Below are 16849 nucleotides of genomic sequence, written 5' to 3'. Positions count from 1 at the left end.
GCTAATATGTGTACAATCATACAATTATCATTCGAATGAGATATCCATAAGTTAATGGGCATTAAACCCTTTGAAACCCGAGTCACTAATGCACGACCCCGGCGTCGCTCATTCTTGAAACGCAGATCTATTTCCAGCCACTTATCTCTTTTTTCAGACCGCAACTGTCGCGGCGTTCTACCAGTCTCGTTTGGCGTATCCATCATACTTTCATCCCCTGCTGCATCCAGAAGAGCATTCACCATTTCATCCTGCGCTTTCATCTCATCCGTAGCCGTAGGCCTTTCACATCCCCTACTTTCTTTCTGTCTACCGTGAGCATCGCCAAAAAATCATCAATTCGTGGAAGACGGTAACTTCCCTTCAAATTTGTAGCATGGAGGTCAGCGCCTCGGGTCAGTAGAAACTTCACTGCTTCAAGGTGCCATGGATTTGTAACCATGTAATGTAGGGGTGTATTTCCATGATCATTGTCGCTGCTGTGAGCGCGATCAAGTAGCGCCTGAAGACCATTGGTATTCCAACAATAGCTCCCGATGTGGAACACGGTGACATCTATCGAAGAATCGTTGGCGCATCCATTTCGTCCAATCGCCCCGCGAAACAGGTGCTTGGTATGGACATCAGCTCCTTCGTCGATGTGCCGTCTGATTAATGTGTAGCTGCCTTAGCGAAGGGGGGATCGGTGGTATCTGCGTGGCCCATGCATGGCTACGTGGTTATGACGATGCTTCTACCTATATCTCACATCTTTAAATGGGTACATGATATAATTCCGAATTCAACCTTTCCAATCATTCACAATCTCTTTCCATTGATCCCAAATATTCTTTAAATATGGACAGCTCCGTCACAATACATCATGGCCCCTACGATTCCATCCCGGATACCGCCTCCCCGGGCCTCAAATTCCTCAAACGCTTCCTCCCAGCAATGGACTCTGCCAGGGATTCAGATGACCAAATTGCTCCTTTATTCACCCCTAATGCTCCAATTATTATCGGCAGCAACCCACCCACCTTTGCCTACCGGACAACACCCCTAATGCAAGTCCGTAGCGACCACTTCTCCCATTTCCACCACGACGTCCATGTCGCCTGGGATATCGACCTTGTCGGACCAAATGACCCTTCGAACAAGATATCAAGCGAAAGCGAAGAATTTGTCAGCGCTACCAGAGTCAATCTCTACGCCCCACTTCCGGGCAATATCCGCATGAAGCGTACTGTCTTGTACGAAGCTACTTCCGAGACCATTTTCGCCGATGATCCCGATCAGTTTATGGTCAAAGTCCGGGAGTTTAGTGTCATTGATCTTCAAGGCAAAGACGACGAGGATCTACAGGTCGTTGAAATGCGCATTTTTACAGATTCCAGACCTGTACAGGCCCGTGCTGCGGCACTACATACGCAATCCGCTTTCGGTGAATCTGCGACGGAGGCTGAGCCCGAATAGACTCGTACCTGACAGTCATACGCCAAGACAACTGAATATCCACAGCGGAATTGCGGAATGGGGGAAGGGGGGGGGCTTTGTTAATGGTATTGGAATTGCTTATCTGCTTTGCGGGGGAGGGTTCTTTGCCGATCGGCAACGGACGCCTATCTACTTCCGATGCCTTCTTAAAGCCAATGCTGCCCGTGGCGTTGCTAGTATCCGGAAGTGTAATTTGATTTCATTGCAACCATGCAGCTTGGTCATAGTCAGCAATTGTTTGTTCAGAGGGTGCGCGAGGCGTTGGAGAGGCATGAGGCTCAGCTTGGGGACATCAATCAGAAGGTCGGTACTTACAATTTCATTTGTGAGCAATTGCATTAACCAGAGTGTAGATCTGGTCGAAGCCTGAGTTGGCATTCAAGGAGCACAGCGCCCATGACAATATCTGCGAGCTTTTCGATAACCTCTCCGCGGATGGATACCAGGTCAAGCGTCAGGCATACGGTGTTACAACCGCGCTTGAGGTGAGCTATACGCGGGGCAAGGGAGGCCGAGTCGTCGCATTCAATGCCGAATATGACGCATTGCCTGGTATGGGGCATGCATGTGGCCACAATTTAATTGCGACGAGTTCCATTGCCGCTTTTCTGGCTACTTGTGAAGCAATGTCGGCTCTATACTCTGATGACATTGGATTCACTGCACGTCTCTTGGGTACTCCCGCCGAAGAAGGCGGAGGCGGAAAGCTCCATCTTATTGATGCAGGAGCCTATAAGGATGTCGACGCTTGCTTCATGGTGCATCCATTCCCTGTTCTCTCTGGGGCTCCCAACCTTCTCAGCTCGAGTTCCTGCACCGGGCAGTATCTGGCAAACGATAAAGTCTCGGTCACCTTCACCGGAAAGCCCGCACATGCATCAGCTGCGCCTTGGGAAGGAGTCAATGCTCTGGATGCAGTTGTCGCCGCCTACGTCAACATCTCTATGCTTCGACAGCAGATTCTGCCCACGCAGAAGATTCACGGTGTTGTGTTAAGAGGAGGCGAGCGACCGAACGTTATCCCAGCGTCCACAACGGTGGAGTATTACATTCGATCAAAGACCGTTAGCACATTGAAGCCATTGACAGATCGGGTCCTCAGATGTTTCGAGGCTGCCGCGACTGCAACTGGCTGCACGGTCGAGTATGAATGGTACGTAGTTCCTCACGCGACAGTCTTTCAATCACTTCTAATAATTATCCAGGGAGCCTTCATACAAGGATATGAAGGATAACCATTCCATCTGCAACAGCTATTCTGCTGTAATGAACGCAATGGGCCACAGTACAATCGTTGATGCTGCCGGTCAGCAGGGCGGGCTTAGTGGAGGATCTACAGACATGGGCAATGTTTCCTATGAAGTTCCCGGCTTCCACGGTGGATTTTACATTCATACCGACGGAGTCAACCACACTCCACAATTTACTGCCGGCGCAGGCTCCGAAGAATCGTTCAAGCGGTCTTTGTATAGTGCGGCCGGAATGGCAGTGGTCGCTTGTCAAGTACTAGCGGATGAAACCTTTGCTGCCGGAGTCAAGTCAGATTTCGAGAAAGAAAAATAGTTAGAATAGAATGAAATATTATATTCAACCAACATCATTTTCAATCAAGGATAACAGTCCCCATCAAGTGTATCTGGACCGCCTCGTTGTAAACCCCTATTAACAACCTAGGAATAAACAAAGAACAAACTAGGAGCCCGCCTCCCAGCCCCAACGCCAACAAGCAATGTGGATTCGTGGCATCGCTATAATTGAGTTTGCCTTGCCGACTCAGCCAGTAGGGTTCAATAGCGAGTCATCTTCGGACTAGCCATTCCGATCATGAAAATCTGCCGAATCTACCAGCCGTGAGGGGGTATGTGGCGTGGCGTTGATCTCTAGTCCATTCGGAGCTGCATGACCCAGGCCTGTCAACCCCAGATTCGACATTACACGTTCTCCACGGAGATGACATTATCTGCTTCGCGGGGAATCAAAACTATTACTAAAGAAAAAGTATCTGTGAGCCCCCCAATTGGCCTGATTCGTTAAGCTTCCTCTCGGGCCAATGCGCCCCCACCGCGGAACAACACCGGAACCTCCATATTGGTAGGTTCAAGCGACTTGACTCGCGGGAGTGTGAAATTCGGAGGAAACTAACAGCGACGAGTTCCTCTAGGGCTGGGATCCGATCGCAATTCGCCGCTTGCCTCAGTGATGGAAATGATAAAACGAGCTTGTCCGCTTCGTCAATTGGGTTTTCTCGACCTTGTACCCTTGTGACTCAGGAGGTGCATATACACTCATCATGGGCAACGAGAATGATCTCAAGCACGATATCGAGCTTTCGGGTCATGACTTTGACCTCGGGCAGATGCTCGCGGTGCAGTCGACACCTGAAGAAGAGCGAAAAGTGTTGCGGAAGCTTGACTTTGTGTGAGTTCTCAATTACAGCTTTCCAACATCAATTCCTTGAGGTGATTCTGATTTTATTGCAGGTTGATTCCCATGATGGGAGTTGCGTACTTCCTCCAATTCCTCGACAAATTGGCTCTTAGCCAAGCGACTCTTTTCAATTTACGCGAGGACCTGGTAGCATACCGCCCCTGGATGAGACAGTGATTCCCCAACTGATTGAGGCAGAACATGCATGGCAATCAATACTCTTGGACCTCGGCGATATTTTACTTTGGGTATCTATTCTGGAGTTTCCCAAGTTCCTATGTGATCGTCCGCCTTCCTATTGGAAAGTATCTTTCCGTCTCGGTGTATGTTGTCCCTCACCGCAAGATGAATCCCTACTAAGTGAATAGATTTATTTGGGGCGGTATTTTAATGTGTCATGCGGCCTGTTCCAGTTTTACTGGACTCATGATAGCTCGGTTTTTCCTCGGAGTCGGTGAGGCCGCTATTGCGCCTGGATTTACTTTGATTACCGGAATGTTCTACAAACGAGAGGAGCAACCTGTTCGGTATGCACCATCGCCCGAGCAGCTCTTGGGGTATTTGCTAAAACAGGCAGACAATCGGCGTGGTTCTTTGGTAACTGTATTGCCGTACTATTCGGTGGGTTAATTGCGTACGCCATCGGTCATATCCACTCAACGGCCTTGGAGAGCTGGAAGCTGTTATTTTTGATCCTGGGTGCTATTACCTCGTCCTATGGGCTGGTTCTGTTCTTTTTCTTGCCCGACTCGCCTGTCAAGGCGGTCTTCTTGAAAGAAAATGAGCGTGCCATTGCTGTTCAAAGGACGCTCAAAAATAAGACTGGAGTTCTGGATAACGGCAAGTTCAAGTGGTCACAGGCCCAGGATGCTTTGACTGATCCGCAAACGTGGTTCCTCGTCTTGAACTCACTTTCGTCAAATTTGTGCAATGGCGGAATTACCACCGTAAGTACTATGTCTCTGGGTAAATAAAATTTCTTTAACCATATTCCCAGTTCTCGGCTATCATCACGGCAGGATTTGGTTTCAGTGACTTCAAGTCCCTTCTTCTGCAGATGCCACAAGGCGGTGCAGAAATCGTCTTCCTGAGTATAACCTGTTTGGCCACCACATTTATCCCAAAGTCACGCATTATCGCGATGATTCTCAACACAATGGTCTCCGTTGTTGGCCTGGTTCTCATCTGGAAATTGGACCCTAATAACCAAGCTGGTCGAATGGTTGGCCTCACTCTGGCTGTTGTTTACGCCATTAACCTGCCCATCTCCTTGAGCGTGATCACTTCAAATGTCGCTGGCTTTTCTAAGAAGAGCGTTGTCAGCGCCTTGGTGTTTATTTCATACTGTGTTGGAAACATGATCGGGCCACAATTCTTCCTTGCCTCGGAAGAGCCATCGTACCCGGTAAGTGTCTTTTTCCCTTTCCTCTTCCCCCCAGATGGGAGCTAACGAGCCATTTCAGACTGGAATGAAAGCAGCCATGTCAGGTTTAGTATTGAGTATTGGCTTTTTGATTTGCCTGTATTGTTACTATGCATATGAGAACCGCCGACGCGACCGTCTATATGGGGCGGCGGAAACAATCACTGTGGGCGCGGAGCTGCAGGATGAGCTGTCTAACAAGACCGACCGAGAGATTGAAAGTTTCCGATATATTCTTTAAATTGAGGAATTTCTGATAGTCATTCAAGAATTCAGTATACTATATCAACTGTATCTATGGCCCACAATTCTCCCTTGAAGTGACTAAAACATCTCACTGGATATCTGCCGTGAATTACCCTTTTATCAGAAATTTTTCTTTTATATGCCTTAGGCCCCCAGTAGGAATATTCATCTTTGTAGCGGGCTCAATTACCTGTTACAGCTGTTCCTCCCATCTCAGCTCATGGTCAAACACTACGCCAAGCAGCTTCGCCTTAGCTGAAGATTTGTTAGTCCTAGGTTCCGTACTGGGTTCCTTGTCTTCCTGGTGATGCGGATAAGTTCTGTTTTCTTGGCTGCCGACTAGGGTCCTTTTCGATTGACCCTTGCCTCAATCTGAGGGATGTCACAGAGACAGGTACGTACGTCAGACTAGGATATCAACCATAAACCAGGCAAGTCTATAATTGTTCCCAATATCCATATCCTATGCATTTCCATTCCATTCCAATCGTATATAACCAAAGCTGAGTTGACTTTGTCTGGATGCAAATGTAGACTCGGAAAAGTAACATCGTATATATACTTGACCTGAAAATTATATACAAAATATTTGGCGTTATTGCGACATCAAATCAGTGCGAGGCTTCGTTAGTCTCGTCTGCACTTCTCTCTTTTAAAACGGTAAGTAACTCTTGTCGTCGGATGGGTTTCGCCAAAAAGAGGTCCATCCCTGATCCATAAGCTTCGTGTTGAGCACTGGCACTTGCAATGCCTGTCAAAGCTACAATTGTCGCAGGTTTGAATAATTTTTTTGCGGGAGCATCGAGCATCTTTTGATATTCCCGCTCGAAATTGCGAATATGCCGAGCACATTCGAATCCATTCATTACGGGCATCGAGATATCTATTTTTTATTAGGAAAGTGCCGCATATACCAAAGAAAAAAAAACTTACCCGTCAATACCACTCCGTATTTTCCAGGTTGGGCTTTGAAAATGTTCAACGCTTCCAACCCATTGCAGGCAGTCGAATATTGGTATCCTTCTTTTTTCATATACGCAATCAATATTTGCAAGTTGATATCATTGTCTTCAACCAGCAGCACTGCCAATGTGGTCGACTCCTCCTCTATCTTGGCCAGACCCTCTTCTCGGATTGGCAAAGTTGTTAGGTTACTCTCGCTTTGGAAAAGACCAGTGTCTTCGGTTTGCCGTGAGACTTCGGCTCTGTCCAACTCAGAATTTTCATCATCTATCGCCATATTAAGTTTCATCTGACTCTCTCCACGTTGTGCTTCAGTGCCTTCTCGGGAAGCTGAAGGTATCTCCGTTAAGTGCAATGCTTTCTTCCCCTGGAATTCTTCCACGTTAGAACTAGTTCCAGTCAAAGATCCCCGAGATTGTTGTTGCTTGATGCACTTGCTGAATGCCTTGGCCAACTTGCGCGGGCCACATGGCTGGCTAATAAACTCGACAGTAGCCTGGTGATTGGATTGACTTGCCGCAACAAACATGAGATGTGCTGCTTCCGGCGATCGGCATATGACCACAATCGGAATTTTGTGTTTCTGGTCATCGGTATGGTAATTCTGTGTTTTTGAAAACCACGATTCCCATGTGTTCACTGAATCGGTATCGGTCTGTACTGCAACGTAAAAATCGCACGAAGGCTGTGAATCTTGCGATAGAGACACGATATGGACATTCATCTCGAACCAGTTCTTGCATAGATTCTCCAGAGCAATGCGGAGAATTGTATCGCGCTCGGAGATGTCAGGTGATCCCAGCTCCAGGAGGCCCACGGTGGCTCCATTTGTGATATGTTTCACATTCACAATGGGCTCAGGTTCGGAGGGATTAAATTTGGCGTTTGGAGCGGGCACGTGAGTTAACGTGACTCCGATCGTTACTTCAGTACCACGACCCCGGAGCGAGCTGACTTCAATATAGCCACCCATGGAAAGAACTGCCTGGTGAACAATACTTAGCCCGAGTCCGTTTCCGGGGGCCAGTGGGTCTTCTTGTGTGAACGGAGTGAATAAACCGTTCTGCAGATACTCCATGCTAATCCCCTGACCTGTGTCCTTGACCGCCATAGTCACCTGAAATTCAGTAGGACCTCCTGGAACGGAATCTTCCGCGGGAGCGATAGGCGATGCCGTTAGTTTCACCAAGACAAAGCCGGTCTGGGTGTATTTCAGGGCGTTGCCGAAAATATTCATCATGATGCGGCGCCAGGCGCCTATCTGGGTGAAGAATTGCCATTCGGCGGCTTTGTCGATTTCCAGGATGACACTGATCGGACCCCCTTGCTGGAAGGCTCCCAAGACGTCGAGAGCTATTGGGTTCGGACGGTCTCTCTCACGGGATGTTTGTGAAGTGTGGTAAAAACTGTAGCCCGCAAAAACACTTTCCATTACCTCTTCCAGAACAGCATCTAGCTGGATATTAGACTTCAGACTAATCATCCCGCCATGCCGTGACCGTTGTGAAGGCTTCATACTATTAGGTGATGGGTCGGTGTTGTTGTGTCGTCTTAGTGGGCGTTTGCGTCTGTGGGTAGCTTGGTTGCCTCCTCCTTTCCGAAAATTGTTAATTTTCGAGAAATCCAGCAAGTGGTTGATGGTATCTAACAATGTGCGCCCACATGATTCGATAGTGTGCACTAGTCCGTGCTGAAGTGCGTTCATCGCCGTGTCTCGAAGTATTTCTGACGTGCCAAGAATGCCATGGAGAGGGCTTCGTAACTCGTGCGAAATGCTGCTGACCAGGTTTGTTTTCGCTTTCTCCGACATTTCGATATCCAGACGATGTACCTCCGCCATGATGCTATTCCCAAAGGCAGACAGATACGTAAGCTCGGTTTCGGACGTGAAGACGCGCTGCGGCGTGTTCGTCCATACCAGAGCGCCCGAGAACCATCGAGCTCGGTGTGAATCCCACATTGGCAAGAGAGCGATGCTGCGAGCGCCGGGGAAGAGTCGAATCAGGGCGCCTGCATCCTCTTTAAGCATGGAAGCGCGCGTCTTTTTCTGGGTCTTTCTTTCTTTTCCACCGTCTATGGTGATCGGGTCTGAGCCCTTATTTTCCAACGAGGGCTTGTGGGGTCCATCACTGCTTTCATCCGAGGAGATTGCCCCCTCTTCGCTGAAATTAAAAATCTTGCCGCGCGGGTAACCTCGCAGAAGCGTCTTCAACAATACTTCCCGGACGGCAAGTCCTCCTCTTGATTCGTCGTTGATACTGGATGTAGCCGAAGTCGAGAACCCTAGGATTCCACACACGGTCGTATTCTCTGGGGTGGCATCCTTTCCAGCTGATGCGGTAAAGCTTCCCTGGGAGTCAGATGCGGTGCTGTCGTCACTGCCGCCCACGGAGCTTTCGAAACTGCCGCTATCTGTTCCTAAACCCCCTCGTTTCGTGTCGCTAACGAGACCACCATAAGACCCAATGCTCGCATCAAAGAACGCCACGCCTTGGACTTCTATCGACTCCCGGATGATATTAGCCGCTCGCGAGAAGACTTGTCGAACTCCGATAGACAGCATGTCTTCCTGTAGATTTTCGGTCGATGCCGTGCTTCGAACGGATATGGAGGTTTGCGTGTCGGCCTTGTTGTTAAGGCTGGAAATCTGACCGACACTGGCGTCGGAACTCTGGCCGGACTTGGTCGTCGACCGGGAGGCGGATGGGCTTGGGGAGAGGGTCGGCGATGGTACACTGAGAAAAGTGGATGATATGGATTGCTCAGATCCATTTTGTGCGATTGCTTGTGATTGCAGCGGCTCCGGTGACCTGCGGGTATGAACGGTTTTAAGCAGACCGGATTTTCTTTGTGCATCTTGCTGCAGTATATTCACGCGTCCTTCGTCGGGTTGATGTTCATTCAGGTGTAGTTCGGTGTCCTGTACCCACTCATTGCGGAGCGTCGCCTTGCCTTCTAAAAAACTTCCGAGACCCACAATCATCCTATCTGCGCGATGCTGATCCGCTTTGCATCGGGCCATGTCCAAGTGAGCCATGACGGTAGATGCCATATGTTGCAGGAATTTTAATGACGGGGCGTCCAATCCTGGCCGTGGCTCGTCATCGATAATGCAGTAGGATCCAATCGTTATGCCCTTGGGGCTGATGATGGGGGCGCCTGCATAGAATCTCGCTTTGGGAGCGTTGGTGACCATGTTCAACTCCTGAAACCGACTATCCTCGCGCAGGTCAGGTACCACGTACGCAGACCCATCCACAATGTAGATGTCTTCCGCTGGTGTCATTTGGGGTAATAAAGCGACGTGTCGACATATCCCCTCCTCCTTGGGGACAACGCAGCAACCCAACCACAAGGCGTCTCGATCATCCTCTATTGTATTGTCATAAATACTGAGGCTTTGGGTGGCCTCTGCGAGGACGTAATGCTGATCTCGACCGAAGAGCGTAATGAAGGCCCGTTGTGCCTTTAACTTCAAAACTCCCAACTGGGCGAAGGCCGTCAATGCGGTATCGGGCGACGATCGGGGGACGTAGGCAGCATGTTGATCTGTAGAACTCTCAGGGGATGCGGAGGCACCTGGGCCCGGCCGCAACCCTTCGAGGTCGAGTTTAAGGTATCTTTAATTCAATCCATGAGGCTTCAGTTTGTATTCAGGTAGTCGGGGAAAGTAGAATATTGTCCACACACTTGTATAGTTCTCTCTCATGTGCTAATCTGAACTTTGGTAGGCTGGCTCGCGCTTGCTCTGACGATGCCATTAAATGGGGGGGTGTAGTGCGTTCGTTCTAATCTCCAGAGTCGCAAGGCTCAGTTGGTTGCAGGACTCGAATTAGAGGCGGGCATGTGGTGAATTCTGAAGCGGTCGCCCGGTTGATTACATAAGCGCCAGAGTCTTTGATCCAATAGCATTGGAACGCGCCCGCTATCAATGGGCCCATCGCTCATTACTTCCAGCTCGATCAGGAAGGGCGATAGACACTCCGCCTTCCGTTTCTGCCCAGGAACTGTACTGGATGTACTGAGTATGCAGTAGCCATTGTAGCTCTCCGTGTAACCCCCCGGGTGAGATCATTCTTTGCGATCGTATATTCGAGATTGAGTCTGTCATTGATATTCTGATTTATTCGACATTCGACATTTCTTACTTTGATTTTCCTCTTCTACATTGTTTTGGCCGGGCCTCGAAGGTATCCAATCACTAATTGTCACGATGACATCCATTTTCTGGACGAGGTCTAGTTATAACTTCTTGTATACATTCCTGACAACTATTGTAAAAGCCACTCGCTGAGCTCCACATTCGACCAGTGGCGTATCAAATAAGTTGGTCCCTTTCTGCCTGTTCTCTCATCAGTTCCTCTATCTTGTTGGCTTTTCTGCCTCGTCAAAATCAACATTTTCGCTTCCGGTTATAGCCAGGACAGTCGACCCCGACGCTGACGCAACGTTGACATTTTGGGTGAGTCTCATCACACTGGCAATTAATCAGAGATAGATCTCTTGGATTTAAATTTCAAAGTATTGCAACGGGCGCTTACCTTTAGACATTCCTTTTTCCATCACTCACCCCTTTTGTTCGATTGCGCACTAGACATGGAGAAGGCTTTCTCTGGTAGCCCTCGAACCCGATAGGTGGCTCATTTACCAGGCCTGGAAGTACACTTTTAAAACACTTGTAGTCACACAAAGAGACAAAGCACCAAGACCAACCTAGGTGCCTTCAAAGGGTTTCACCATATCAAGTTGAATCGCCCATTGAAATGTCCTACATAGGGTAACTCATAGCTGCACCTTTCAGCACCGACCACTATGGCATCGGAGTGACTGCATTCCTCACCTCATCTCCTTACCACTCCCTGCAACACTCTAGCAGATCTGCTCCCTTCGATCCGTTTCCTCGTCAGGTCCCACTATCCAGGGCTTCTCACAACTGACGATGTGGTGGCAAATTGCTAATTTGGTAGGACGAATGACATCGCCGCAATTTCGGCCGACCGTTCGCTCTCCGTCGCCTGCAGATCTCAGTCGCCCAGGGCCCTTGAGATCGCTATGTCATGCTACATGGTACCTATCTCCAGTGGCTCTTGGTAGTCCAAGGAGGGTGATGTCATGGAGCATTCCACTCATCGCGGAACTCCACTAAGCGCCGAAAGTACCGGTACATGGCCAGAACCCTGTTTCGACGCCAATTCCGCGGTACCGAGTACCTCCCTGGTCAGCCACAGCTCCCATGTACACAGTTCCCCGGCTCTGCGGGCGCCAACCGAACGCCAACCCAATCACTCGGGCCCCTATGTATCGCGCCTTGGCCACGCAGTGGATTCGGCAGCTCCGCTATATCCCAGAAAACCAGTGACAGGAGACCTTGTCAATCGTTGCCATTTCTTGTTGAGAACCGCACATGCCTCTCTTTGCCTGCCCCTCCACGCAGGACTTCTCTCCACTCCGCCTTTCCCTGACACTCCTCCAGATCCAGATCCAGATCCGCCCCCCATCCACCTCGTCGGGACCTCCTTCACACACGCGGCGATCGGCAGTGGGATTCAAATGATTCATATGAGTTCGTGATATGAGATCACCGTTAGAGGTCCACGTTCAAATTCCCGCCGTGTTTCACCTCCTGGATATTCCAAAATCGGTGTGGAATTGTCGTCGTCGCCCGGTTTAAAAAAAAAAAAATCCGAATCCGATCCAGCGGGGCGATTATCCATGTTATTCATATCCCCCTCGTACGACCCCGACTTATAATCACGCGCGACCTTGGAACCCTCGATCGATCGCGGAGCAAACTTACCACCCTTGTCATCTCCTGGATTTTAGCCAAGTCCCGGTCCTCGTCGGCCAATTTCGAGCCGAATGGAGTCCTCGAGCCCACGAAACAGTCGGCCGGGGACCCCGCGGAAGCGGTCGGAGAGTGATGCGCACACTCCGCGACCAGCTTCGGGGGATGCGACTGCTGGAGATGAAATAGAGACTAGAGACCGATCGCAGTCTTTCAGACCCCCAGAGGGAGTCGACACCTCGACCGACAGAGTGTTCCCCATCCGATCGGTAGTCAGCGTTGGTCCTCAGAACGGCGCATCGTTTTCAAGACGCGCCACCTCCCCCATCGCTGACGGCGCCCCGAGATCATATAACATCATTGACTCCAAGACTTGGGGTGAACTCCAGCCTCACGCTCAACAGAACCCTCCCCCTGAACCCGAACCTGAAACTGAACCCGAACCTGAACCTGAACCTGAACCTGAACCTGAACCCGAACCTATCGTCCCAACCGATACCGTCCGCCATGAGACCCATGCCACCAAAGACGAGACGGAGCTAGGTGCACACTCTCAGGCCAATGAAGTCGTGCAACACCCGGAGCTGTACGCTAAAACCAAGAGCGATAGCCGGTCTGGAACAGACTCAACGACCAAGCCAGCGCCACAGCAACCCCAGACATCCATCAGCGAGCCCTACGACCTAGTCACCTCACGTTTCAAGCACGTGGTGACCGATGGGGGTCATGCAGTGATCACTGGGCGCGGTGGAAAGAAGTTTCAGTACTGTGAGGATGAGCCGATTCGAATCCCTGGTGCGATCCAGAGCTTTGGTGTTATGATCGCCATGCGCGAAGAGTCGCCCAACCAGCTTGTCGTTCGGGTGGTCAGTGAAAACTCCGAGCAATTCACGGGCTGGTCACCAAAACAACTGTTTGAGTTGGAGAACTTCTGTGATGTTTTAAGCGATGATCAAGCCGACGCGTTTTTAGATCACATTGATTTTGTTCGGGACGATGCCTATGACCCCAGCTTGGATGGCCCCGAGGTGTTTCTCTTATCTATCAAGCTGCCTTCTGGAGACGCGCAGCGCTTTTGGTGCGCAGTGCATATCAGCCAAGCCCAGAAAGACCTGATAATTTGCGAATTGGAATTGGAAGATGATGATATCAACCCGTTGGACGCTGGGGGTCAAGTGACGCCGGCCACTCCGATCGACACGTTGGGTGTTTTCCCGAGCGCTGAACAGTTCGCAGCCAGCACGATAAACGTCAGCCAGCCGCTTCGAGTTCTTCGAAATGCCAGACGGCGAAGGGGCGAGGCAGCCGCAATGGAGGTATTCAGCATCCTGGCCCAGATCCAAGAGCAGTTAAGCAGGGCCAATGACCTGGACTCTCTGCTCAATATCGCAACCGGTCTTGTCAAAGAGTTGACTGGCTTCCATCGAGTTCTGGTTTATCAATTCGACAGCAGCTGGAATGGCCTCGTTGTTGCTGAGCTGGCTGATCCGAAGGCTTCCATCGATCTGTTCAAGGGCCTTCATTTCCCGGCATCTGACATCCCTGCGCAGGCTCGCGAATTGTACAAAATCAACAAAGTTCGGCTCCTTTACGATCGAGACCATCAGACTTCACGCTTAGTATGCCGAACACTAGAGGATCTTGAAACGCCTTTGGATATGACTCATGCTTATCTACGGGCAATGTCACCCATCCACATCAAGTATCTTGCTCATATGCATGTTCGGTCATCAATGTCCATCAGCGTCAATGCGTTCAACGACTTGTGGGGTCTCATTTCATGCCATTCCTATGGAGACACTGGTATGCGGGTCGCCTTCCCGATACGCAAGATGTGCCGCCTATTAGGTGACACTGTATCACGAAATATCGAGCGCCTCTCATACTCATCTCGTCTCCAAGCTCGGAAGCTGATCAATACTGTCCCCACCGAGGCGAATCCATCCGGCTACATCATTGCCTCTTCCGACGATCTCTTGCAACTTTTCGATGCAGACTACGGCGCGCTATCGATTCGTGACGAGACGAAGGTTCTTGGTGACAATGCACATTCGCAGGAAGTTCTTGCTCTGTTGGAATTCCTGCGAATGCGTCAGATTAATTCAGTTGTCTCATCCCACGATATCATCAAAGACTTCCCCGATTTACAATATCCTCCGGGGTTGAAAGCTATTTCGGGATTGCTTTATGTGCCCCTCTCAACAGGTGGCAGTGATTTTATCGTCTTCTTCCGCAAAGGTCAACTCTCGGAGATCAAATGGGCTGGCAACCCCTACGAGATCGCGAAACGCAAAGAGACTGCGGGCTACTTGGAACCGCGAAACAGCTTTACTGCCTGGCGGGAAACTGTTCTGAGTCAATCTCGCGAGTGGTCCGAGTCGGATGTTGAGACAGCCGCCGTTTTGTGCCTTGTGTACGGTAAATTTATCAAAGTTTGGCGACAGAAGGAGGCTGCTATGCAGAACTCTCAACTTACTCGCCTACTCCTCGCCAACTCAGCGCACGAGGTTCGCACTCCACTCAATGCAATTATCAACTACCTCGAGATCGCCTTGGAGGGTGCTCTTGATACGGAAACACGCGAAAGCTTGACCAAGTCGCATTCCGCTTCCAAATCCTTGATATATGTCATCAATGATCTTCTCGATCTTACAAACACTGAGAAGGGTCAAGAGCTGATCAAAGACGAGTCATTCGACCTTCAGTCCACATTCCAGGAAGCAACTGACATGCTGGCCGGTGAAGCCAAGCGCAAGAACATTTCCTACACTGTGACGGTCCAACCTGGAATACCCCCCTTGGTTCTTGGTGACCAGCGACGTGTGCGACAGGTTTTCTCGAACATCATCGCCAACGCCATCCAACAGACGAAGTCAGGAGCCGTTACTGTTGAGATGTGGCGCTCCCCAACCCAATGTGTGGAGGGCCATATTGCCGTGGAGATCATGGTTGTTGACACGGGTGCTGGCATGTCGAAGTCAAAGTTGGAGGCGCTGTTCCACGAACTTGAGCAAGTTTCAACAGACGAAAACTATTACCCGGAGGAGGAAGATCAGCAAGACCCTTCCAATCAACAAAAGGTGGCGGGCAAACGCGTACTGGGTCTTGGGCTTGCACTAGTAGCAAGAATTGTCTACAGCATGCAGGGCCAGCTTGGAGTCAAGTCTGAAGAGGGCAAAGGAAGTCGTTTCAAGGTTCTTCTACAGTTCCCACTTCCTGAAGGGTCTTCAACCAAGCCGACTACTGTTACTACCCCTGGTCATGTCACTATCCCGCCCACGCCCATGATCTCTGACCGAGAATTCAGACTGGTTCGTGGAACCACGGATACTAGCGAGACACGACGCAAAAGCACCGAAAGCCTTCGCAGTGGAGGCAGTTCTCGCAGCGGAAAGAGCCATGCAGATCGGTTGATTAGTGCTATGCAAGAACCTGCACTATCTCGAAAGTCCCGGGGTGAGAGCCTTGATCTAAAGAGTCCGAAATTTCTCACTGGGTCGCCGAGTGCAGAGGACAATTCCCTTTCGCAATCGCTAGGGTCGCCTCCTGCAACTAGCCTTAAGCGATCTTCGCCCACCCAAGACCACCTTGCCACTCTCTCCACTGTCACCAATACACCACCAGTCCAGCTGCAAGCTCTGATGACGACACCCGCGCCGGGTACTCAGAACATTACTGATTCTGGAGTTCCAATGGGCGCTCTCCACATTCCCAAGCATGCTGTCAAGCACCCCTCGAAGCACAGCGGGGAATTGATCGAACAATCTTACTTCCCACTCACGTCTATATCAACGAATGAACCTTCAGAACCTGCATCAACAGAGGCTGCGGCGTCTACCACCCCAACTTCGATACCTCCGGCAAACCCTCAGTTACTGCAGGTGCTTGTGGCAGAAGATGACCCGGTCAACAGCAAAATCATAGAGAAGCGTCTCACGAAGCTCGGGCATACAGTCATGCTGACCGGCAATGGTGAGGCGTGTGCATCGGCATTTGTCATCGCTAGCAAGGCGTTTGATATTGTCCTTATGGATATTCAAGTAAGTATGGGTGGCCCTGTTTGTCTGCCAGTTCACTTACCCTTTTTAGATGCCTATAGTCGACGGAATGACTTCCACTCAAATGATTCGAGAGTACGAAAGAAAGACACCGACCGATGTTCTTTCAGAAAAAGCTAAGGGTAATTCGCGAGTTCCAATCTTTGCTGTTTCTGCATCACTGCTTGAATCGGAGAAGGAGACATACATTCAAACTGGATTCGACGGCTGGGTCATGAAGCCTATCAATTTCGCTCGATTGAATGTGCTTCTGAGTGGGCTTATTGACCCCGAGGCTAGGAAGGCTGCTACATATGAGCCTGGACAGTGGGAAAATGGCGGCTGGTTTGATCACCAATAAGTGTGAGGTGTATACTCAACATGAATCTTTCTTGAAAGTCTTCCGGTTGGCGTGCCCTCTGACCCAGGCTTGTTCATATCCCATTCTTTGACCTCAATGTGCTTTCTCCCACCCTCAACCCTCACCACCAA

At 50.1% G+C, this 16849-nt stretch overlaps 5 protein-coding genes across 5 annotated transcripts; 4 read left to right on the top strand and 1 right to left on the bottom strand.

The window, feature by feature from the left end:
• Positions 1–837: 837 nt before the first annotated feature.
• Positions 838–1455, top strand: N7443_007180 (uncharacterized protein; the record flags this gene model as incomplete). Its single annotated transcript, XM_056887236.1, has 1 exon — positions 838–1455. One exon carries the CDS (start codon positions 838–840, stop codon positions 1453–1455), a length of 618 nt encoding a protein of 205 aa, XP_056738927.1.
• A 231-nt stretch (positions 1456–1686) lies between these two features.
• N7443_007179 (M20 family metallopeptidase) lies at positions 1687–3039 on the top strand (the record flags this gene model as incomplete). Its single annotated transcript, XM_056887235.1, has 3 exons — positions 1687–1779; positions 1830–2629; positions 2682–3039. The coding sequence occupies 3 exons, from the start codon at positions 1687–1689 to the stop codon at positions 3037–3039; spliced, it is 1251 nt and encodes a 416-aa protein (XP_056738926.1).
• A 655-nt stretch (positions 3040–3694) lies between these two features.
• Positions 3695–5567, top strand: N7443_007178 (uncharacterized protein; the record flags this gene model as incomplete). Its single annotated transcript, XM_056887234.1, has 7 exons — positions 3695–3894; positions 3957–4050; positions 4102–4226; positions 4272–4430; positions 4481–4850; positions 4901–5308; positions 5367–5567. Coding segments are annotated over 7 exons (1557 nt in total), but the record flags the coding sequence as incomplete, so codon positions are not given.
• Positions 5568–6183: 616 nt separating this feature from the next.
• Positions 6184–10296, bottom strand: N7443_007177 (putative sensor histidine kinase/response regulator; the record flags this gene model as incomplete). Its single annotated transcript, XM_056887233.1, has 3 exons — positions 6184–6455; positions 6506–10155; positions 10226–10296. 3 exons carry the CDS (start codon positions 10294–10296, stop codon positions 6184–6186), a joined length of 3993 nt encoding a protein of 1330 aa, XP_056738924.1.
• A 2098-nt stretch (positions 10297–12394) lies between these two features.
• On the top strand, positions 12395–16718 carry fphA (putative sensor histidine kinase/response regulator; the record flags this gene model as incomplete). Its single annotated transcript, XM_056887232.1, has 2 exons — positions 12395–16360; positions 16410–16718. 2 exons carry the CDS (start codon positions 12395–12397, stop codon positions 16716–16718), a joined length of 4275 nt encoding a protein of 1424 aa, XP_056738923.1.
• Positions 16719–16849: the final 131 nt, after the last annotated feature.

Source organism: Penicillium atrosanguineum (genome assembly GCF_028827265.1).
Source record: "Penicillium atrosanguineum strain IBT 20685 chromosome Unknown utg000006l_segment0_segment0, whole genome shotgun sequence".
NCBI classification, from domain to species: Eukaryota; Fungi; Ascomycota; class Eurotiomycetes; order Eurotiales; family Aspergillaceae; genus Penicillium; species Penicillium atrosanguineum.
This window is presented reverse-complemented; position numbering and strand designations above follow the sequence as displayed.